Genomic DNA, 25,783 nt, shown 5'->3' with positions numbered 1-25,783 from the left:
GTGTTTGTATTGCATCATCCAGATTAATGTAATTTGTCTCCACTCAGAAGACGACACATACCACCCCATTCCCTATATAGTGCACTACTTTAGACCAGAGCCCTATTCCCTATACGGTGCTCTAGTTTAGACCAGAGCCCTATTCCCTGTATAGTGCACTAGTTTAGACCAGGGCCCTATCCTCTGTATAGTGCACTAGTTTAGACCAGAGCCCTATTCCCTATATAGTGCACTAGTTTAGACCAGAGCCCTATTCCCTATATAGTACACTACTTTTGACCAGGGCTCTATGTGACACCCTCTGGGCACTGGTGAAAAGCAGTGCACTATATATAGGGAATAGGGTGCTATTTGTGACGCAGACAGAGAGACATTTCTGTTGCAGTGGAAAAGAGAAGTGAGGAGAATGTGTTAGAGCTGCCAGGAGTATTTTAGAGGAACCCATTGTAATGTTATTAGAGAGAGAGAGAGAGCGAGAGAAAGAGAGAGAGAGAGAGAGAGAGAGAGAGAGATAGAGAGGTAGAGAGAGAGAGAGATAGAGAGGTAGAGAGAGAGAGAGAGAGAGAGAGAGAGAGAGAGAGAGAGAGAGAGAGAGAGAGAGAGAGAGAGAGAGAGAGAGACAGACAGACAGAGACAAAGAAAGAGAGAGAGAGAAAGAAAGAGAGAGAGAGAGAGAGAGACAGAGACAAAGAAAGAGAGAGAGAGAAAGAAAGAGAGAGAGAGAGAGAGAGAGATAGAGAGGTAAAAGAGAGAGAGAGAGAGAGAGAGAGAGAGAGAGAGAGAGAGAGAGAGAGAGAGAGAGATAGAGAGGTAGAGAGAGAGAGAGAGAGAGAGAGAGAGAGAGAGAGAGAGAGAGAGAGAGAGAGACAGAGACAGAGACAAAGAAAGAGAGAGAGAGAAAGAAAGAGAGAGAGAGAGAGAGACAGAGACAAAGAAAGAGAGAGAGAGAAAGAAAGAGAGAGAGAGAGAGAGGTAGAGAGAGAGAGATAGAGAGGTAGAGAGAGAGAGAGAGAGAGAGAGAGAGAGAGATAGAGAGGTAGAGAAAAAGAGAGAGAGAGAGAGAGAGAGGGAGAGAGAGAGAGAGAGAGAGAGAGAGAGAGAGAGAGAGAGAGAGAGAGAGAGAGAGAGAGAGAGAGAAAGAGAGAGAGAGAGATAGCGAGTGAGAGATACACCTTTTTGAGTGCAACGCTTACTGTTAATTTCAAATACTATTTTGTCGATTTCGTTTTGTGTCTTCTCTCTTTTGTTTATTGTTTATTTATGTTTTGGCAAAGTAAACACGTTGCCCCATGCCCGTTGATGGATACTGTGTGGGGAGAGGAAGAGAGAGTATCACTGTGGCTATGATGCACCCTAGTTGGAACACGGCACAAGTGAGAGAAAACAACATCTACCAGGCGAGCAGAGAGAATACGGAAAGTGTAAAACACATCATGTCTCTAAATAGACGTCAGAAAAAGAGAAGTGTGAGAAAAGAGAAAGAGAGAGAGAGAGAGATATGTGTAGAGCTAGCTAGTAGCTACGGTAGTGTCCACAGTAGCAGGGTGTCTTCAAGGGAGGGACACAGAGAGAGAGAGAGACAGCCACTGAGACCCTAGTGGGATAGCAGGCTACACTGGGACAGTCTGATTGTGTGGATTAACCAAATAACACCGGCAAGATACGGAATAACAGATCACGGTTAAAGAGGAGGGGGAAGGAGAGGAAAGAGGGAGGTGATATACAGAGAGAGGGTCGACTTTTGACAGGTGTGAAGGTAAGAGGAAAGAGGGAGGTGAAATACAGAGAGGGTCGACTTTTGACAGGTGTGAAGGTAAGAGGAAAGAGGGAGGTGAAATACAGAGAGGGTCGACTTTTGACAGGTGTGAAGGTCAGGGGAAAGAGGGAGGTGATATACAGAGAGCGGGTCGACTTTTGACAGGTGTGAAGGTAAGAGGAAAGAGGGAGGTGAAATACAGAGAGGGTCGACTTTTGACAGGTGTGAAGGTCAGGGGAAAGAGGGAGGTGAAATACAGAGAGGGTCGACTTTTGACAGGTGTGAAGGTTAGGGGAAAGAGCAGGTATCGTTGATGGAGTTGTGTTTTTTATTATGAAGAGGAATAGAATTCAGGTTCCCTCTAGATGCTGATCTGCGGTCAGTCTTATAACAACACCCTTAATAATTAAGGGTTAGGAAATGGGGAGGGAAAACTGATCCTAAATCTGTGGACAAACTTCTGTGGCCTATGGGTAATTATTAAGTTTAAACAGAATAACCAACTAGTGAACTTCCTGTCTAACTCACACTATGTGCCTGTGCATAGATGTACAAGTGCATGTGTGGGTCCACACATGTACACCCACTCTCACTACACACACACACAGACACACTTAATACACCCACTCTCACTACACACACACACAGACACACATGTACACCCACTCTCACTACACACACACACAGACACACTTAATACACCCACTCTCACTACACACATACACAGACACACTTAATACACCCACTCTCACTACACACATACACAGACACACTTAATACACCCACTCTCACTACACACATGATGGCTGCTGTCTGTTTTCACATCCTCTATAGGGAGGAAGACGTCAGCACCAGGCCGACCGTTTCCTGGCAACCACTAGTGGAGCGCTGGTCTCGGTTTGGACCGCGTCTGTGTGTGTGTTGTGTGTGTGTGTTGCGTGTTGTGTGTTGTGTGTGTGTGTGTGTGTGTGTGTGTGTGTGTGTGTGTGTGTGTGTGTGTGTGTGTGTGTGTGTGTGTGTGTGTGTGTGTGTGTGTGTGTGTGTGTGTGTGTGGGCGAGTGAGTGTGTGTGAGAGTGTGAGTGAGAGTGTGTGATGGCGAGTGTGTGTGTGTGTGTGTGTGTGTGTGTGTGTGTGTGTGTGTGTGTGTGTGTGTGTGTGTGTGTGTGTGTGTGTGTGTGTGTGTGTGTGTGTGTGTGTGTGTGTGTGTGTGTGTGTGTGTGTGTGGGCGAGTGAGTGTGTGTGAGAGTGTGAGTGAGAGTGTGTGATGGCGAGTGTGTGTGTGTGTGTGTGTGTGTGTGTGTGTGTGTGTGTGTGTGTGTGTGTGTGTGTGTGTGTGTGTGTGTGTGTGTGTGTGTGTGTGTGTGTGTGTGTGTGTGTGTGTGTGTGTGTGTGAGTATGTGTGTGTGGGCGAGTGTGTGTGAGTGTAAGGCTTGTGTGTGAGGGTCTGTGTGTTTATGTGTGTGTGAGGGTGAGTGTGTGTGTGTGTATGAGTGTGTGTGTGAGGGTGTGTGTGAGTGTGTATGTGAGGGTGTGTGTGTGTGTTTTTTTGTGTGTGTATTACCTGATGCATGCACTCACCTTCATTTTATACTATAGGTGTACTATAAATCTCTCTCTCTCTCTCTCTCTCTCTCTCTCTCTCTCTTTCTCTCTCTCTCTCTCTCTCTCCCTCTCTGTCTCCCCCCCTCTCTGTCTGTCTGTCTCTCTCTCCCTCTCTGTCTCTCTCTCTCTCTCTCTCTCCCTCTTTCTCTCTCTCCCTCTCTGTCTCTCTCTCTCTGCCCCCCCCCTCTCTCTGTCTCTCTCTCCCTCTCTGTCTCTCTCTCTCTCTGCCCCGCCCCCCCCCTCTCTCTCTGCCCCCTCTCTCTATCTGTGTTGCATCACCCATTCTCAAAATAGAGGAAGTCTTTACAGAATGGTGGCATCTGGTGAACATGCTAATGCTGACCGGCATAAATTACCCTCGCAGAGGGCTCTGCTTGGGCATAGAAGTGTTCCTTAAACCACAGATCTAGGATCAGATTACCCTATCCCCAAACGTATCCATAACCATAGAGGGGTTAAAAGCATACCTGAGCCTGTATCAGTGGTTCGTAACAGCTTCAGACAACGTCTGAGTAAAAGGTGCAGTACTATTAGCAATTGCTTTTCATTGCAAGTGCTGCCTTTCACCTCTCCAGCCAATTGAAACATTGCAGTCAAAGTATGGCAATGTCCCTAGCCATTAACATTACTACACCAAACCAAAGTTGTCTACTGATGACACTCGCGTCCACATCTGCCTTATCTCTATCCGTCAAACCCCTCCTTTCCTCCCTCTTTCCCTTATTTGAAACTGTTTAGCTATTGGAAACCACAGAGCACAGCTGTGGTCCGTCTTGAATTGTGGCCCTGATTGCAACAAGGGATCGTTTGCTCACTTGGTTCCATGTAGTGTTTTTGAAAAGTGTGTGTCTGTCTGTATGTTATTTGGCTGGTCAGGAAGTGTACCCTGTGGCTCGCATTCACACCCTTTCGCAAGCTGTTAAAGGAGGCTTGGAAGAGACACGCAATACTGACTATGAGAGCGGAAAGCAGGGCGTGTAAAGAGCCAACTGCTCTCAGAAAGGTCTCATAGCCATTCTAAGTGAACGGAAAAGCAGCCATAGACAGTAGATAAACTGTTAGACCTGCTATCAACAGACAGTAGATATACTGTTAGACCTGCTATCAACAGTAGATATACTGTTAGACCTGCTATCAACAGACAGTAGATATACTGTTAGACCTGCTATCAACAGTAGATATACTGTTAGACCTGCTATCAACAGTAGATATACTGTTAGACCTGCTATCAACAGTAGATATACTGTTAGACCTGCTATCAACAGTAGATATACTGTTAGACCTGCTATCAACAGTAGATATACTGTTAGACCTGCTATCAACAGTAGATATACTGTCAGACCTGCTATCAACAGTAGATATACTGTTAGACCTGCTATCAACAGTAGATATACTGTTAGACCTGCTATCAACAGTAGATATACAGTTAGACCTGCTATCAACAGTAGATAAACTGTTAGACCTGCTATCAACAGTAGATATACTGTTAGACCTGCTATCAACAGTAGATATACTGTTAGACCTGCTATCAACAGTAGATAAACTGTTAGACCTGCTATCAACAGTAGATATACTGTTAGACCTGCTATCAACAGACAGTAGATATACTGTTAGACCTGCTATCAACAGTAGATATACTGTTAGACCTGCTATCAACAGTAGATATACTGTCAGACCTGCTATCAACAGTAGATATAATGTTAGACCTGCTATCAACAGTAGATATACTGTTAGACCTGCTATCAACAGTAGATATAATGTTAGACCTGCTATCAACAGTAGATATACTGTCAGACCTGCTATCAACAGTAGATATACTGTTAGACCTGCTATCAACAGTAGATATACTGTTAGACCTGCTATCAACAGACAGTAGATATACTGTTAGACCTGCTATCAACAGTAGATATACTGTTAGACCTGCTATCAACAGACAGTAGATATACTGTCAGACCTGCTATCAACAGACAGTAGATATACTGTTTGACCTGCTATCAACAGTAGATATACTGTTAGACCTGCTATCAACAGTATATATACTGTTAGACCTGCTATCAACAGTAGATGTACTGTTAGACCTGCTATCAACAGACAGTAGATATACTGTTAGACCTGCTATCAACAGACAGTAGATATACTGTTAGACCTGCTATCAACAGACAGTAGATATACTGTTAGACCTGCTATCAACAGTAGATATACTGTTAGACCTGCTATCAACAGTATATATACTGTTAGACCTGCTATCAACAGTAGATGTACTGTTAGACCTGCTATCAACAGTAGATATACTGTCAGACCTGCTATCAACAGTAGATATACTGTTAGACCTGCTATCAACAGTATATATACTGTTAGACCTGCTATCAACAGTAGATATACTGTTAGACCTGCTATCAACAGTATATATACTGTTAGACCTGCTATCAACAGTATATATACTGTTAGACCTGCTATCAACAGTAGATATACTGTTAGACCTGCTATCAACAGTAGATAAACTGTTAGACCTGCTATCAACAGTAGATATACTGTTAGACCTGCTATCAACAGTAGATAAACTGTTAGACCTGCTATCAACAGTAGATAAACTGTTAGACGTGCTATCAACAGTAGATATACTGTCAGACCTGCTATCAACAGTAGATATACTGTTAGACCTGCTATCAACAGTAGATATACTGTCAGACCTGCTATCAACAGTAGATATACTGTTAGACCTGCTATCAACAGTAGATATACTGTTAGACCTGCTATCAACAGACAGTAGATATACTGTTAGACCTGCTATCAACAGTAGATATACTGTTAGACCTGCTATCAACAGTAGATATACTGTTAGACCTGCTATCAACAGTAGATATACTGTCAGACCTGCTATCAACAGTAGATATACTGTTAGACCTGCTATCAACAGTAGATATACTGTTAGACCTGCTATCAACAGACAGTAGATATACTGTTAGACCTGCTATCAACAGTAGATATACTGTTAGACCTGCTATCAACAGTAGATGTACTGTTAGACCTGCTATCAACAGTAGATATACTGTTAGACCTGCTATCAACAGTAGATATACTGTTAGACCTGCTATCAACAGTAGATATACTGTTAGACCTGCTATCAACAGACAGTAGAAATACTGTCAGACCTACTATCAACAGTAGATATACTGTTAGACCTGCTATCAACAGACAGTAGATATACTGTTAGACCTGCTATCAACAGTAGATATACTGTTAGACCTGCTATCAACAGTAGATATACTGTTAGACCTGCTATCAACAGTAGATAAACTGTCAGACCTGCTATCAACAGTAGATATACTGTTAGACCTGCTATCAAAAGACAGTAGATATACTGTTAGACCTGCTATCAACAGTAGATGTACTGTTAGACCTGCTATCAACAGTAGATATACAGTTAGACCTGCTATCAACAGTAGATATACTGTTAGACCTGCTATCAACAGACAGTAGAAATACTGTCAGACCTACTATCAACAGTAGATATACTGTTAGACCTGCTATCAACAGTAGATGTACTGTTAGACCTGCTATCAACAGACAGTAGATATACTGTTAGACCTGCTATCAACATTTGATATACTGTTAGACCTGCTATCAACAGTAGATATACAGTTAGACCTGCTATCAACAGTAGATATACTGTTAGACCTGCTATCAACAGACAGTAGAAATACTGTCAGACCTACTATCAACAGTAGATATACTGTTAGACCTGCTATCAACAGTAGATATACTGTTAGACCTGCTATCAACAAACAGTAGATATACTGTTAGACCTGCTATCAACAGTAGATATACTGTTAGACCTGCTATCAACAGTAGATATACTGTTAGACCTGCTATCAACAGTAGATATACAGTTAGACCTGCTATCAACAGTAGATATACTGTTAGACCTGCTATCAACAGTAGATAAACTGTTAGACCTGCTATCAACAGACAGTAGATATACTGTTAGACCTGCTATCAACATTTGATATACTGTTAGACCTGCTATCAACAGTAGATATACTGTTAGACCTGCTATCAACAGTAGATATACAGTTAGACCTGCTATCAACAGTAGATATACTGTCAGACCTGCTATCAACAGTAGATATACTGTTAGACCTGCTATCAACAGTAGATATACTGTTAGACCTGCTATCAACAGTAGATATAATGTTAGACCTGCTATCAACAGTAGATAAACTGTCAGACCTGCTATCAACAGTAGATATACTGTTAGACCTGCTATCAACAGTAGATAAACTGTCAGACCTGCTATCAACAGACAGTAGATATACTGTTTGACCTGCTATCAACAGTAGATATACTGTTAGACCTGCTATCAACAGTATATATACTGTTAGACCTGCTATCAACAGTAGATGTACTGTTAGACCTGCTATCAACAGACAGTAGATATACTGTTAGACCTGCTATCAACAGACAGTAGATATACTGTTAGACCTGCTATCAACAGACAGTAGATATACTGTTAGACCTGCTATCAACAGTAGATATACTGTTAGACCTGCTATCAACAGTATATATACTGTTAGACCTGCTATCAACAGTAGATGTACTGTTAGACCTGCTATCAACAGTAGATATACTGTCAGACCTGCTATCAACAGTAGATATACTGTTAGACCTGCTATCAACAGTATATATACTGTTAGACCTGCTATCAACAGTAGATATACTGTTAGACCTGCTATCAACAGTATATATACTGTTAGACCTGCTATCAACAGTATATATACTGTTAGACCTGCTATCAACAGTAGATATACTGTTAGACCTGCTATCAACAGTAGATAAACTGTTAGACCTGCTATCAACAGTAGATATACTGTTAGACCTGCTATCAACAGTAGATAAACTGTTAGACCTGCTATCAACAGTAGATAAACTGTTAGACGTGCTATCAACAGTAGATATACTGTCAGACCTGCTATCAACAGTAGATATACTGTTAGACCTGCTATCAACAGTAGATATACTGTCAGACCTGCTATCAACAGTAGATATACTGTTAGACCTGCTATCAACAGTAGATATACTGTTAGACCTGCTATCAACAGACAGTAGATATACTGTTAGACCTGCTATCAACAGTAGATATACTGTTAGACCTGCTATCAACAGTAGATATACTGTTAGACCTGCTATCAACAGTAGATATACTGTCAGACCTGCTATCAACAGTAGATATACTGTTAGACCTGCTATCAACAGTAGATATACTGTTAGACCTGCTATCAACAGACAGTAGATATACTGTTAGACCTGCTATCAACAGTAGATATACTGTTAGACCTGCTATCAACAGTAGATGTACTGTTAGACCTGCTATCAACAGTAGATATACTGTTAGACCTGCTATCAACAGTAGATATACTGTTAGACCTGCTATCAACAGTAGATATACTGTTAGACCTGCTATCAACAGACAGTAGAAATACTGTCAGACCTACTATCAACAGTAGATATACTGTTAGACCTGCTATCAACAGACAGTAGATATACTGTTAGACCTGCTATCAACAGTAGATATACTGTTAGACCTGCTATCAACAGTAGATATACTGTTAGACCTGCTATCAACAGTAGATAAACTGTCAGACCTGCTATCAACAGTAGATATACTGTTAGACCTGCTATCAAAAGACAGTAGATATACTGTTAGACCTGCTATCAACAGTAGATGTACTGTTAGACCTGCTATCAACAGTAGATATACAGTTAGACCTGCTATCAACAGTAGATATACTGTTAGACCTGCTATCAACAGACAGTAGAAATACTGTCAGACCTACTATCAACAGTAGATATACTGTTAGACCTGCTATCAACAGTAGATGTACTGTTAGACCTGCTATCAACAGACAGTAGATATACTGTTAGACCTGCTATCAACATTTGATATACTGTTAGACCTGCTATCAACAGTAGATATACAGTTAGACCTGCTATCAACAGTAGATATACTGTTAGACCTGCTATCAACAGACAGTAGAAATACTGTCAGACCTACTATCAACAGTAGATATACTGTTAGACCTGCTATCAACAGTAGATATACTGTTAGACCTGCTATCAACAAACAGTAGATATACTGTTAGACCTGCTATCAACAGTAGATATACTGTTAGACCTGCTATCAACAGTAGATATACTGTTAGACCTGCTATCAACAGTAGATATACAGTTAGACCTGCTATCAACAGTAGATATACTGTTAGACCTGCTATCAACAGTAGATAAACTGTTAGACCTGCTATCAACAGACAGTAGATATACTGTTAGACCTGCTATCAACATTTGATATACTGTTAGACCTGCTATCAACAGTAGATATACTGTTAGACCTGCTATCAACAGTAGATATACAGTTAGACCTGCTATCAACAGTAGATATACTGTCAGACCTGCTATCAACAGTAGATATACTGTTAGACCTGCTATCAACAGTAGATATACTGTTAGACCTGCTATCAACAGTAGATATAATGTTAGACCTGCTATCAACAGTAGATAAACTGTCAGACCTGCTATCAACAGTAGATATACTGTTAGACCTGCTATCAACAGTAGATAAACTGTTAGACCTGCTATCAACAGTAGATATACTGTTAGACCTGCTATCAACAGTAGATATACTGTTAGACCTACTATCAACAGTAGATATACTGTTAGACCTGCTATCAACAGTAGATATACTGTCAGACCTGCTATCAACAGACAGTAGATATACTGTTAGACCTGCTATCAACAGTAGATATACTGTTAGACCTGCTATCAACAGTAGATAAACTGTTAGACCTGCTATCAACAGTAGATATACTGTTAGACCTGCTATCAACAGTAGATATACTGTTAGACCTGCTATCAACAGTAGATATACTGTCAGACCTGCTATCAACAGTAGATATACTGTTAGACCTGCTATCAACAGTAGATAAACTGTCAGACCTGCTATCAACAGACAGTAGATAAACTGTTAGACCTGCTATCAACAGTAGATATACTGTTAGACCTGCTATCAACAGTAGATATACTGTCAGACCTGCTATCAACAGACAGTAGATATACTGTTAGACCTGCTATCAACAGACAGTAGATATACTGTTAGACCTGCTATCAACAGTAGATATACTGTTAGACCTGCTATCAACAGTAGATATACTGTTAGACCTGCTATCAACAGTAGATGTACTGTTAGACCTGCTATCAACAGTAGATATACTGTCAGACCTGCTATCAACAGTAGATATACTGTTAGACCTGCTATCAACAGTAGATATACTGTTAGACCTGCTATCAACAGTAGATATACTGTTAGACCTGCTATCAACAGTAGATATACTGTTAGACCTGCTATCAACAGTAGATATACTGTTAGACCTGCTATCAACAGACAGTAGATATACTGTCAGACCTGCTATCAACAGTAGATATACTGTTAGACCTGCTATCAACAGTAGATATACTGTCAGACCTGCTATCAACAGTAGATATACTGTTAGACCTGCTATCAACAGTAGATAAACTGTCAGACCTGCTATCAACAGACAGTAGATAAACTGTTAGACCTGCTATCAACAGTAGATATACTGTTAGACCTGCTATCAACAGTAGATATACTGTCAGACCTGCTATCAACAGACAGTAGATATACTGTTAGACCTGCTATCAACAGACAGTAGATATACTGTTAGACCTGCTATCAACAGTAGATATACTGTTAGACCTGCTATCAACAGTAGATATACTGTTAGACCTGCTATCAACAGTAGATGTACTGTTAGACCTGCTATCAACAGTAGATATACTGTCAGACCTGCTATCAACAGTAGATATACTGTTAGACCTGCTATCAACAGTAGATATACTGTTAGACCTGCTATCAACAGTAGATATACTGTTAGACCTGCTATCAACAGTAGATAAACTGTTAGACCTGCTATCAACAGTAGATATACTGTTAGACCTGCTATCAACAGTAGATAAACTGTTAGACCTGCTATCAACAGTAGATATACTGTTAGACCTGCTATCAACAGTAGATATACTGTTAGACCTGCTATCAACAGTAGATATAATGTTAGACCTGCTATCAACAGACAGTAGATATACTGTCAGACCTACTATTTGCATGTACAGTAGCATGTAAATGAACAATATCCTGATTAATTCTATAATATATTGATTGATAGAGTTTCATTTTAACAGGGGAGATGTTAGACAGAGGAACGACTAGAGGAGCCGATCGGTCAGGTGATTAGATGAGAAGAAGGTTAGGTTTGAATAATAAGGTAGCTACAATAATATAACATTAGTAAAGTATTTTCCTCTGTGATGTATGTGCCTGTTGTTACCTCCTGTTAGGGGTTAAATCAAATCAAATCAAACTGTATTTGTCACATGCGCCGAATACAACAGGTGTAGTAGATCTTACAGTGAAATGCTGAATACAACAGGTGTAGTAGATCTTACAGTGAAATGCTGAATACAACAGGTGTAGTAGACCTCACAGTGAAATGCTGAATACAACAGGTGTAGTAGACCTTACAGTGAAATGCTGAATACAACAGGTGTAGTAGACCTTACAGTGAAATGCTGAATACAACAGGTGTAGTAGACCTGACAGTGAAATGCTGAATACAACAGGTGTAGTAGACCTCACAGTGAAATGCTGAATACAACAGGTGTAGTAGACCTGACAGTGAAATGCTGAATACAACAGGTGTAGTAGACCTTACAGTGAAATGCTGAATACAACAGGTGTAGGTGTAGTAGATCTTACAGTGAAATGCTGAATACAACAGGTGTAGACCTCACAGTGAAAGGCTGAATACAACAGGTGTAGTAGATCTTACAGTGAAATGCTGAATACAACAGGTGTAGTAGATCTTACAGTGAAATGCTGAATACAACAGGTGTAGACCTCACAGTGAAATGCTGAATACAACAGGTGTAGTAGATCTTACAGTGAAATGCTGAATACAACAGGTGTAGTAGACCTGACAGTGAAATGCTGAATACAACAGGTGTAGTAGACCTGACAGTGAAATGCTGAATACAACAGGTGTAGTAGACCTTACCGTGAAATGCTGAATACAACAGGTGTAGTAGACCTCACAGTGAAATGCTGAATACAACAGGTGTAGTAGATCTTACAGTGAAATGCTGAATACAACAGGTGTAGACCTCACAGTGAAATGCTGAATACAACAGGTGTAGTAGACCTTACAGTGAAATGCTGAATACAACAGGTGTAGACCTTACAGTGAAATGCTGAATACAACAGGTGTAGACCGTACAGTGAAATGCTGAATACAACAGGTGTAGTAGACCTCACAGTGAAATGCTGAATACAACAGGTGTAGTAGACCTCACAGTGAAATGCTGAATACAACAGGTGTAGTAGACCTGACAGTGAAATGCTGAATACAACAGGTGTAGTAGACCTTACCGTGAAATGCTGAATACAACAGGTGTAGTAGACCTCACAGTGAAATGCTGAATACAACAGGTGTAGTAGACCTTACAGTGAAATGCTGAATACAACAGGTGTAGACCTTACAGTGAAATGCTGAATACAACAGGTGTAGTAGACCTCACAGTGAAATGCTGAATACAACAGGTGTAGTAGACCTTACAGTTAAAATAAATAGGTAAAATAACAATAGCTAGGCTATATACAGGGTGTACCGGTACAGAGTCAATGTGGAGGCTATATACAGGGTGTTACGGTACAGAGTCAATGTGGAGGCTATATACAGGGTGATACGGTACAGAGTCAATGTGGAGGCTATATACAGGGTGTTACGGTACAGAGTCAATGTGGAGGCTATATACAGGGTGATACGGTACAGAGTCAATGTGGAGGCTATATACAGGGGGCACCGGTACAGAGTCAATGTGGAGGCTATATACAGGGGGTACCGGTACAGAGTCAATGTGGAGGCTATATACAGGGGGCACCGGTACAGAGTCAATGTGGAGGCTATATACAGGGTGATACGGTACAGAGTCAATGTGGAGGCTATATACAGGGTGTTACGGTACAGAGTCAATGTGGAGGCTATATACAGGGGGCACCGGTACAGAGTCAATGTGGAGGCTATATACAGGGGGTACCGGTACAGAGTCAATGTGGAGGCTATATACAGGGTGTTACGGTACAGAGTCAATGTGGAGGCTATATACAGGGTGTTACGGTACAGAGTCAATGTGGAGGCTATATATAGGGTGATACGGTACAGAGTCAATGTGGAGGCTATATACAGGGTGATACGGTACAGAGTCAATGTGGAGGGTATATACAGGGGTACCGGTACAGAGTCAATGTGGAGGCTATATACAGGGTGATACGGTACAGAGTCAATGTGGAGGCTATATACAGGGGGTACCGGTACAGAGTCAATGTGGAGGCTATATACAGGGTGATACGGTACAGAGTCAATGTGGAGGCTATATACAGGGTGATACGGTACAGAGTCAATGTGGAGGGTATATACAGGGGTACCGGTACAGAGTCAATGTGGAGGCTATATACAGGGTGATACGGTACAGAGTCAATGTGGAGGCTATATACAGGGGGTACCGGTACAGAGTCAATGTGGAGGCTATATACAGGAGGTACCGGTACAGAGTCAATGTGGAGGCTATATACAGGGTGATACGGTACAGAGTCAATGTGGAGGCTATATACAGGGTGTTACGGTACAGAGTCAATGTGGAGACTATATACAGGGTGTTACGGTACAGAGTCAATGTGGAGGCTATATACAGGGTGATACGGTACAGAGTCAATGTGGAGGCTATATACAGGGTGTTACGGTACAGAGTCAATGTGGAGGCTATATACAGGGTGTTACGGTACAGAGTCAATGTGGAGACTATATACAGGGTGATACGGTACAGAGTCAATGTGGAGGCTATATACAGGGTGTTACGGTACAGAGTCAATGTGGAGACTATATACAGGGTGTTACGGTACAGAGTCAATGTGGAGGCTATATACAGGGTGATACGGTACAGAGTCAATGTGGAGGCTATATACAGGGTGATACGGTACAGAGTCAATGTGGAGGCTATATACAGGGTGATACGGTACAGAGTCAATGTGGAGGCTATATACAGGGTGATACGGTACAGAGTCAATGTGGAGGGTATATACAGGGGTACCGGTACAGAGTCAATGTGGAGGCTATATACAGGGTGATACGGTACAGAGTCAATGTGGAGGCTATATACAGGGGGTACCGGTACAGAGTCAATGTGGAGGCTATATACAGGAGGTACCGGTACAGAGTCAATGTGGAGGCTATATACAGGGTGATACGGTACAGAGTCAATGTGGAGGCTATATACAGGGTGTTACGGTACAGAGTCAATGTGGAGACTATATACAGGGTGTTACGGTACAGAGTCAATGTGGAGGCTATATACAGGGTGATACGGTACAGAGTCAATGTGGAGGCTATATACAGGGTGTTACGGTACAGAGTCAATGTGGAGGCTATATACAGGGTGTTACGGTACAGAGTCAATGTGGAGGCTATATACAGGGTGATACGGTACAGAGTCAATGTGGAGGCTATATACAGGGTGTTACGGTACAGAGTCAATGTGGAGACTATATACAGGGTGTTACGGTACAGAGTCAATGTGGAGGCTATATACAGGGTGATACGGTACAGAGTCAATGTGGAGGCTATATACAGGGTGTTACGGTACAGAGTCAATGTGGAGGCTATATACAGGGTGTTACGGTACAGAGTCAATGTGGAGGCTATATACAGGGTGATACGGTACAGAGTCAATGTGGAGGCTATATACAGGGTGTTACGGTACAGAGTCAATGTGGAGGCTATATACAGGGTGTTACGGTACAGAGTCAATGTGGAGGCTATATACAGGGTGATACGGTACAGAGTCAATGTGGAGACTATATACAGGGTGATACGGTACAGAGTCAATGTGGAGGCTATATACAGGGTGTTACGGTACAGAGTCAATGTGGAGGCTATATACAGGGTGATACGGTACAGAGTCAATGTGGAGGGTATATACAGGGGTACCGGTACAGAGTCAATGTGGAGGCTATATACAGGGTGATACGGTACAGAGTCAATGTGGAGGCTATATACAGGGGGTACCGGTACAGAGTCAATGTGGAGGCTATATACAGGAGGTACCGGTACAGAGTCAATGTGGAGGCTATATACAGGGTGATACGGTACAGAGTCAATGTGGAGGCTATATACAGGGTGTTACGGTACAGAGTCAATGTGGAGACTATATACAGGGTGTTACGGTACAGAGTCAATGTGGAGGCTATATACAGGGTGATACGGTACAGAGTCAATGTGGAGGCTATATACAGGGTGTTACGGTACAGAGTCAATGTGGAGGCTATATACAGGGTGTTACGTTACAGAGTCAATGTGGAGGCTATATACAGGGTGATACGGTACAGAGTCAATGTGGAGGCTATATACAGGGTGTTACGGTACAGAGTCAATGTGGAGACTATATACAGGGTGTTACGGTACAGAGTCAATGTGGAGGCTATATACAGGGTGATACGGTACAGAGTCAATGTGGAGGCTATATACAGGGTGTTACGGTACAGAGTCAATGTGGAGGCTATATACAGGGTGTTACGGTACAGAGTCAATGTGGAGGCTATATACAGGGTGATACGGTACAGAGTCAATGTGGAGGCTATATACAGGGTGTTACGGTACAGAGTCAATGTGGAGGCTATATACAGGGTGATACGGTACAGAGTCAATGTGGAGGCTATATACAGGGTGATACGGTACAGAGTCAATGTGGAGGCTATATACAGGGTGTTACGGTACAGAGTCAATGTGGAGGCTATATACAGGGTGATACGGTACAGAGTCAATGTGGAGGCTATATACAGGGTGTTACGGTACAGAGTCAATGTGGAGGCTATATACAGGGTGTTACGGTACTGAGTCATTGTGGAGACTATATACAGGGTGTTACGGTACAGAGTCAATGTGGAGGTTATATACAGGGTGTACCGGTACAGAATCAATGTGGAGGCTATATACAGGGTGTTACGGTACAGAGTCAATGTGGAGGTTATATACAGGGTGTACCGGTACAGAATCAATGTGGAGGCTATATACAGGGTGTTATGGTACAGGGTCAATGTGGAGGTTATATACAGGGTGTTACGGTACAGAGTCAATGTGGAGGTTATATACAGGGTGTTACGGTACAGAGTCAATGTGGAGGCTATATACAGGGTGTTACGGTACAGAGTCAATGTGGAGGTGATATACAGGTGGTACCGGTACAGAGTCAATGTGGAGGCTATATACAGGGTGTTACGGTACAGAGTCAATGTGAAGGTGATATACAGGGTGTTACGGTACAGAGTCAATGTGGAGGCTATATACAGGGTGTTACGGTACAGAGTCAATGTGGAGGCTATATACAGGGTGTTACGGTACCGAGTCAATGTGGAGGTGATATACAGGGTGTTACGGTACAGAGTCAATGTGGAGGCTATATACAGGGGGTACCGGTACAGAGTCAATGTGGAGGCTATATACAGGGTGTACCAGTACAGAGTCAATGTGGAGGCTATATACAGGGGGTACCGGTACAGAGTCAATGTGGAGGCTATATACAAGGTGTTACAGTACAGAGTCAATGTGGAGGCTATACACAGGGTGTTACGGTACAGAGTCAATAGGAAGGCTATATACAGGGTGTACCGGTACAGAGTCAATGTGGAGGCTATATACAGTGGGTACCGGTACAGAGTCAATGTGGAGGCTATATACAGGATGTTATGGTACAGAGTCAATGTGGAGGCTATATACAGGGTGTTACGGTACAGAGTCAATCTGGAGGCTATATACAGGGTGTACCGGTACCGAGTCAATGTGGAGGCTATATACAGGGGGTACCGGTACAGAGTCAATGTGGAGGCTATATACAGGGTATTACTGGTACAGAGTCAATGTGGAGGCTATATACAGGGTGTTACGGTACAGAGTCAAGGTGGAGGCTATATACAGGGTGTTACGGTACAGAGTCAGTCTGGAGGCTATATACAGGGTGTACCGGTACAGAGTCAATGTGGAGGCTATATACAGGGTATTATGGTACAGAGTCAAGGTGGAGGCTATATACAGGGTATTACGGTACAAAGTCAACGTGGAGGCTATATATAGGGTGTTACGGTACAGAGTCAATGTGCAGGGGCACTGTTTAGTGAGGTAAAAGAGGTAATATATACTCTACCGTTCAAAAGTTTAGGGTCACTTTGAAATGTCCTTGTTTTTCAAAGAAAAGCAAATGTTTTGTGTATTAAAATAACATCAAAATGATCAGACATACAGTGTAGACATTGTTAATGTTGTAAATGACTATTGAAGCTGGAAACGGCTGATTTTCTTAATGGAATATCTACATAGGCGTACAGAGGCCCATTATCAGCAACCACCACTCCTGTGTTCCAATGGCACGTTGTGTTAGATAATCCAAGTTTATCATTTTAAAAGGCTAATTGATCATTAGAAATCCTTTTGCATATTTGTTAGCACAGCTGAAAACTGTTGTTCTGATTAAAGAAGCAATAAAACTGGCCTTCTTAAGACTTGTTGAGTATCTGGAGCATCAGCACTTGTGGGTTCGATTATAGGCTCAAAATGGCCAGAAACAAATAACTTTCTTCTGAAACTTGTCAGTCTATTCTTGTTCTGAGTAATGAAGGCTATTCCATGCGAGAAACTGCCAAGAAACGGTTGTTGTTAAAGAGCCCCTGAAACGGCAGCCATCCTCTCCGGAGCCATTTTACACACTAGGGGTTAGGGGTTAGGGTTGGGGTTAGAAGTTAGAGGTTAGGTTTGGGCTAGGGTTGGGGTTGGGGTAGGGTTGGGGTAGGGTCGGGGTATGGTTGGAGTAGGGTTAGGGTTAGGGTTGGGGTAGGGTTGGGGTAGGGTTGGGGTAGGGTCGGGGTAGGGTCAGGGTAAGGTTGGGGTAGGGTCGGGGTAAGGTCAGGGTACGGTCGGGGTAGGGTTGGGGTTGGGGTAGGGTCGGGGTAATGTCGGGGTAGGGACGGGGTAGGTTTGGTTTGGGGTAGGGTCGGGGTAGGGTCGGGGTAGGGTCGGGGTAGGGTCGGGGTAAGGTCGGGGTAAGCCCAACCCGAGTACTCCGTTCTGCCTCCTCAGGTCTCTTGGCCCTCCCACCCCTACAGGAGTGCAGCTCTCGCTCAGCCTTGTCCAAGCCCTTCTCTGTCCTGGTACCCCAATGGTGGAACCATCTGAAACCCTACCTCTTTAAACAGTGTCTTAACCCTCCTGTTACGTTCGTTTCATGTTCATTCATTATGTGGTCCCGGTCCAAAATGACCGCCCCCATTATAGCTGATTATAAATCCATAATAATCCATATATTATCACCTAATGTTGTGTTAGATCTTTTTAAGTTCTTGTGAACATTACAAGTTTTGAACTTCTATTTGTTATTTATGGCCTGTAGGCCTCATTGACCTGAGCTCATACAACTCGTTGTTGAGTAAAAAGAAAGCATAATTTATGGATTATTTTGACTATAACAAATACTCAGATTAAATATATTGTGCTATTTATCACAGACTACTTCCTCCTCTAATGCATTTTCACTGTCAGTTTCCTAACCTCTCTCCTCCTCACCAGGGTCATGATCAAAGATATGATAAAGAGCCTCACATACACTATATCGTTTGGTCATTGTGCTGCCACAGAATGAATTGTGAGCAAGGCCTCAAAAAAGCTTTATATACCAGAGCTGCGAGAATAGTTCAAAATATTATTGAAACAATGCTGTGATTGTTTGTGAGAATGACAACAAGGTGTGGTTCCCCTGGGGGAGGATTCTATTGGTGAAAGGTTCCCGTGGTTCCCCTGGGGGAAAGATTCTATTGGGGAAAGGTTCCCGTGGTTCCCCTGGGGGAAAGATTCTATTGGGGAAAGGTTCCCGTGGTTCCCGTGGGGGAAAGATTCTATTGGTGAAAGGTTCCCGTGGGGGTTGCCATGGAAGCCAAGAAGGGGAGTGAGGTGTCTGTGTGTGTGTGTGTGTGTGTGTGTGTGTGTGTGTGTGTGTGTGTGTGTGTGTGTGTGTGTGTGTGTGTGTGTGTGTGTGTGTGTGTGTGTGTGTGTGTGTGTGTGTGTGTGTGTGTGTGTGTGTGTGTGTGTGTGTGTGTGTGTGTGATCACACACATGCATGTGGGGGTCTGGGAGAGGACGTGTGTCCGTCTGATGAATGGGCTTGTGACTGAACTCAATTTAATACACTAATTGTAGTCTCACCTATTTGTTTCTAATCACCAGTCATTTTTGACCAGGAACACCACAGGTGTACAAAAGTTAGACAAAAAACACCCAAAATGTAATGAAAATCATCTAAATGTATGTTTTGTGTTCAGATGCCCTGTGTGGACAAAGTCATGGAACCTTGTGACAACCACATTAAATGAACTACATTTTTCATAGCGAATTTTTCTCCAGAAAAATTGCAAATCGGTCCAATTCGACCGAAACGTGGCACTTGACCGCCCCCCCCCCCCCCCTCTTCTAGCTCCGAATCGATTAATAACTGATAACTACGATATTGATTAAAAATGTCCTTGCTATACCTGTAATATGTGCTTGTCTCACCTACTTAATAAAATGAATGCACTAACTGTAAATCGCTCTGGATAAGAGCGGCTGTTATTAAATGACTAAAATATAAATGTAAAATTGTAAGGGTAAGGGTTGGGGTAGATTTTGTGTTTGGGTAGGGGTTAGGTTAGGGTTAGGATAGGAGTTAGGTTAGGGGTTAGGAATTAGGGTTAGGATAGGAGTTAGGTTAGGGGTATGGGTTAGGGTTAGGATAGGAGTTAGGTTTGGGGTATGGGTTAGGGTTTTGGTAGGTGTTAGGGTTGGGTTAATGTTGGGGTAGGGGTTAGGGTAGGGTTAGGGTAGGGATTACAGTTGGGGTAGTGGTTAGGGTAGGGGTTAGGGGTTAGGGGTTAGGATAGGAGTTAGGGTTGGGTTATGGGTTAGGGTTGTGGTAGGTGTTAGGGTTGGGTTAATGTTGAGGTAGGGATTAGGGTAGGGTTAGGGGTAGGGTAGGAGTTACAGTTGGGGTAGGGGTTAGGGTAGGGTTAGACATATTGTTTGTCTATCTGTCTCCAGTCTAGGTTTGGGTTAGTTCTACTGTTTGTCTATCTCTCTCCTGTCCAGGTTGCAGCCATGGGGAACCTCATTAAGGTCCTTGGCAAGGATTTAGAAAACTGTCCACATTTTTTCCTGGACTTCGAAAGTAAGTGCGCGCTGGGATGTGCATGTGTGTGTATCAGGGTGTGATGCAGGGTGGAGGTCAGAGGTCAGATATGGAGGTCAGAGGTGGAGGTCGGGGTGGAGGTCAGAGGTGGAGGTTGGGGTTAGGGTGGAGGTCAGAGGTGGAGGTTGGGGTTAGGGTGGAGAGGAATGGGGTTGTAGATGTGGGGTGATGTTCTCATGGTGTGTTGGAGTGTTGTTGTGTTGTGGGTGGTGTTTGTCATGTTCAGAAACTCTCTGCCCTCACCCTCATTCTTGGCGCTCATGAACAGCTTAGGAACCAATTAGTCCTCATAAGCCCCAAGATCCCTTGAAATATTGACATACGTAATCAGCTTAAGCAAAGCACAAAAAATTGTCCATGTGTAGTTAATATTTTATTTAAATTGATATCACAATAACCAGAGGGCGTACCCAGCAGCTCTTCAGTACTGAGAGGCTGGATAGACTACCCAGTAGTCCTCAAATACTGAGAGGCTGGACAGATGTACCCAGCAGTCCTCCAGTACTGAGAGGCTGGATAGACTACCCAGCAGCTCTTCAGTACTGAGAACCTGGACAGACGTACCCAGCAGTCCTTCAGTACTGAGAACCTGGACAGACTACCCAGCAGTCCTCAAATACTGAGAGGCTGGATAGACTACCCAGCAGTCCTCAAATACTGAGAGGCTGGATAGACTACCCAGCAGTCCTCAAATACTGAGAGGCTGGACATATGTACCCAGTAATCCTTCAGTACTGAGAGGCTGGACATATGTACCCAGCAGTCCTCCAGTACTGAGAGGCTGGATAGACTACCCAGCAGTCCTCCAGTACTGAGAGGCTGGATAGACTACCCAGCAGTCCTTCAGTACTGAGAGGCTGGACATATGTACCCAGCAGTCCTCCAGTAATGAGAAGCTGGATAGACTACCCAGCAGTCCTCTAGTACTGAGAAGCTGGACAGACGTACTCAGCAGTACTCCAGTACTGAGAAGCTGAACAGCGGAGCGCTAGAAGAAAACAAACCGGAGTGAGAGAGTGATCTGTCTGTCCATGTTTCCATGCCAACGCCACCCACGACATACCTGGACGGACTATACCACCGTCACACCCGACCAACCCACCCCCTCCTACCCCAACCATACACACACACCGCACACACCACGCACACACATTCCTCACACCTCCCCTTCATCACCCACACAATCCTCTTCTTCCCTCTTTCTGTTCTAGGAGATTCATGGGTAACCTCCTGAAAGTGCTGGCTTGCTCCGATCTTGAGCATGGCCCAATCATTTTCCTTGACTTTGAACGTGAGACCATCCGCTTTTATATCATTTTAATTTTTCTCTCTGTTATTCAAATATATTTTGTCTTTTTTTATTCATAGTTCTTCCTTCATTCTGTCTCAGTGTTGTTTGTCATATACGTGTAGTCTCCCTCCTTCTCTCCTCCATGTTTCTCTCCTCCTCCATGTTTCTCTCCTCCTCCATGTTTCTCTCCTCCTCCATGCTTCTCTCCTCCTCCATGTTTCTCTCCTCCTCCATGTTTCTCTCCTCCATGTTTCTCTCCTCCTCCATGTTTCTCTCCTCCTCCTCCATGCTTCTCTCCTCCTCCATGTTTCTCTCCTCCTCATCCATGCTTCTCTCCTCCTCCATCTTTCTCTCCTCCTCCATCTTTCTCTCCTCCTCCATCTTTCTCTCCTCCTCCTCCATCTTTCTCTCCTCCTCCTCCGTCTTTCTCTCCTCCTCCATCTTTCTCTCCTCCTCCTCCATCTTTCTCTCCTCCTCCATCTTTCTCTCCTCCTCCATCTTTCTCTCCTCCTCCATGTTTCTCTCCTCCTCCATGTTTCTCTCCTCCTCCATGTTTCTCTCCTCCTCCATGTTTCTCTCCTCCTCCATGTTTCTCTCCTCCTCCATGTTTCTCTCCTCCTCCATGTTTCTCTCCTCCTCCATCTTTCTCTCCTCCTCCATCTTTCTCACCTCCTCCATCATTCTCACCTCCTCCTCCATATTTCTCACCTCATCCATCTCTCTCTCCTCCTCCATTTTTCTCTCCTCCTCCATGTTTCTTTCGTCCTCCATGTTTCTCTCCTCAGTCCTCATCGTTTCCTCCATTTTCTTTTTTTCAGTTCAAGACGCTGGTCTTCATATGTAATAACTCATCTGGAGTTATATGTGAAGACTAGTCACAAGCAATAAGCTGAAATATGGCTACTACTATGTGGATGATTCAAATTGTACACAGACTTTCAGATTGGTATCGGGCCCTATTTAGTAAGCAATTTACCAAGAGTCTTCAGAATGCCATACCTCTAATTTTTATCTTGTTGCTTTGAGATAAAGATGTTTTACAGCCAAATACCATTTATATCTATCTTCTTGCTTTGAGATAAAGATGTCTTACATCCAAAGACCATCTCTATCTATCCACCCTATCAGCTTTCTGTGTTGCAATGTTGTTGAATGAGTGAGTGAGTGTTGTGTGCATGTGTTTGTGTGTTTAATCTGGTGTGTGTGCGTGCATGTGTGTTTGTGTGGGAAGCGAGGGTCGGTCACAAAATGGCCACCTCCATCCTTGCCTTCCCTCCTTCCACTCTGACCTCTAACCTTTAACTTCTTCGTTCCTTCCTTCTCCAAAGTCCCCCCTATTTAACAGATGGTTCCTTCTACTCTCTGGTAGAATCTGTTATAGTTCCTATGGAAACGGAGTAGCCCACTGCTAGGGAGAATGGGGTGGTTCTACTAAAGTAGAGTAAACCCCCTCTCTACAGAAGCACTGTGCTCTCCTGCTCCAGTGAGAGGCAGAAGTCACCTCTGTCACACAGATGAAAGCTTGAGTTAACAATACTACAGACCAAAACAAAGACCAATGCTAGGGATCTACTCCATAACCTAAACCTGCATTAGTTCACCTCTATGTAAAATCAAACAAAGCATCGACACATAACTAATCTAAATAGACATTAATTGCCATTATTAGCTAAGCAACAGATATCAAGGCTACACCCCGTAGCCTTGATATCACCTTCATAACTAATATAAAATAATGCTTCAACTCCACAACCTAAACCACTCAACTCCATTACAACATAGACCAGGGATATGGGGCAACTCCATTACAAACCAAACAACACAGACCAGGGAAATGGGTCAACTCAATTACGAACCAAACAACACAGACCAGGGATATGGGTAAACTCCATTACAAACCAAACAACATAGACCAGGGAAATGGGTCAACTCCATTACAAACCAAACAACATTGACCAGGGAAATGGGTCAACTCCATTACAATCCAAACAACACAGACCAGGGAAATGGGTCAACTCCATTACTATCCAAACAACATAGACCAGGGAAATGGGTCAACTCCATTACTATCCAAACAACATAGACCAGGAATATGGATCAACTCCATTACTATAGACTTGAAAGTGTAACATCCGTAACCTAAATGAGAACCCTGGTTCCACCCCCCTCCCCTTCAAAGCCATAGTTGATCAATGTACTGATTGCCGGGGAGTGACGGCGTGATGCCAGTATCAATGTATTCATTGCCCTGGAGTGACGGAGTGATGCCAGTATCAATGTATTCATTGCCCTGGAGTGACGGAGTGATGCCAGTATCAATGTATTACATTTTTTACATTTAAGTCATTTAGCAGACGCTCTGTATTCATTGCCCTGGAGTGACGGAGTGATGCCAGTATCAATGTATTCATTGCCCTGGAGTGACGGAGTGATGCCAGTATCAATGTATTCATTGCCCTGGAGTGACGGAGTGATGCCAGTATCAATGTATTCATTGCCCTGGAGTGACGGAGTGATGCCAGTATCAATGGAATGAATCTACCTTTTTTTCTCCTCCTCAATCTACACAAAATACCTCAAAATGACAGAGCGAAGATGGGTTTGTAGAATGTTTTATTTACATAAGTATTCAGACCCTTTGCTACGAGACTCGAAATTGAGCTCACGTGCATCTGGTTTCCATTGATCATCCTTGAGGTGTTTCTACAACTTGATTGGAGTCCACCTGTGGTAAATTCAATTGATTGGACATGATCTGGAAAGGCACACACCTGTCTATATAAGGTCCCACAGTTGACAGTGCATGTCAGAGCAAAAACCAAGCCATGAGGTCGAAGGACTTGTCCGTAGAGCTCTGAGACAGTATTGTGTCGAGGCACAGATCTGGGGAAGGGTACCAAAAAATGTATGCAAATTCCCGGCCAAACTGAACAATCAGGGGAGAAGGGCCTTGGTCAGGGAGGTGACAAAGAACTCGATGGTCAATCTGACAGAGCTCCAGAGTTCCTCTGGGGAGATGGGAGAACCTTCCAAAAGGACAACTATCTCTGCACCACTCCACCAATCAGGCCTTTGTGGCAAAGTGGCGAGACGGAAGTCACTCCTCAGTAAATGTCACATGACAGCCCACTTGCAGTTTGCCAAAAGGAACCTAAAGACTGTCAGACCATGAAACCAAGATTGAACTCTTTGGCCTGAATGCCAAGCGTCACGTCTGGAGGAAACCAGACACCCTACGGTGAAGCACGGTGGTGGCAGCATCATACTGTGGGGATGTTTTTCAGCAGTAAGGACTGAAAGACTAGTCAGGATGGAGGGAAAGATGAACGGAGCAAAGTACGGAGAGATCCTTGATGAAAATCTGCTCCAGAGGGCTTAAGACCTCAGGCTGGGGCGAAGGTTCACCTTCCAACAGGACAATGACCCTAAGCACACAGCCAAGACAACGCAGGAGTGGCTTCGGGAGAAGTCCCTGAATGTCCTTGAGTGGCCCATTCAGAGCCCGGACTTGAACCCGATCGAACATCTCTGGAGAGACCTGAAAATAGCTGTGCAGCAACACTCCCCATCCAATCTGGCAGAGTTTGAGAGGATCTGCAGAGAAGAATGGGAGAAACTCCCCAAATACAGGTGTGCTAAGTTTGTAGAGTCATACCCAAGAAGACTCAAGGCTGTTATCGCTGCCAAATGTGTTTCAACAAAGTACAGAGTAATGGGTCTGAATACTTTTGTAAATGTAATATTTGAGTTT

General features: G+C 43.3%; 1 protein-coding gene across 4 annotated transcripts in view; it reads left to right on the top strand.

Annotated features, from left to right (window-relative positions):
* Positions 1-25,783, top strand: part of LOC129830675 (CYFIP-related Rac1 interactor A-like) — a 100,514-nt gene that overhangs the window by 48,810 nt on the left and 25,921 nt on the right. The window contains exons 1-2 of one of the 4 annotated variants that reach the window (XM_055893277.1): positions 1,492-1,756; positions 21,953-22,032. In XM_055893277.1, the coding sequence (XP_055749252.1) occupies positions 21,960-22,032 (73 nt within the window). In that variant the 5' untranslated portion in view covers positions 1,492-1,756; positions 21,953-21,959. Of the gene's footprint in view, positions 1-1,491; positions 1,757-2,024; positions 2,044-20,641; positions 20,721-21,952; positions 22,033-25,783 lie in introns of those variants that run through there. The other 3 variants (XM_055893275.1, XM_055893274.1, XM_055893278.1) reach the window with 3 other exon arrangements.

The sequence above is a fragment of the Salvelinus fontinalis genome, chromosome 32, assembly GCF_029448725.1.
Source record: "Salvelinus fontinalis isolate EN_2023a chromosome 32, ASM2944872v1, whole genome shotgun sequence".
Taxonomy (NCBI): domain Eukaryota; kingdom Metazoa; phylum Chordata; class Actinopteri; order Salmoniformes; family Salmonidae; genus Salvelinus; species Salvelinus fontinalis.
This window is presented reverse-complemented; position numbering and strand designations above follow the sequence as displayed.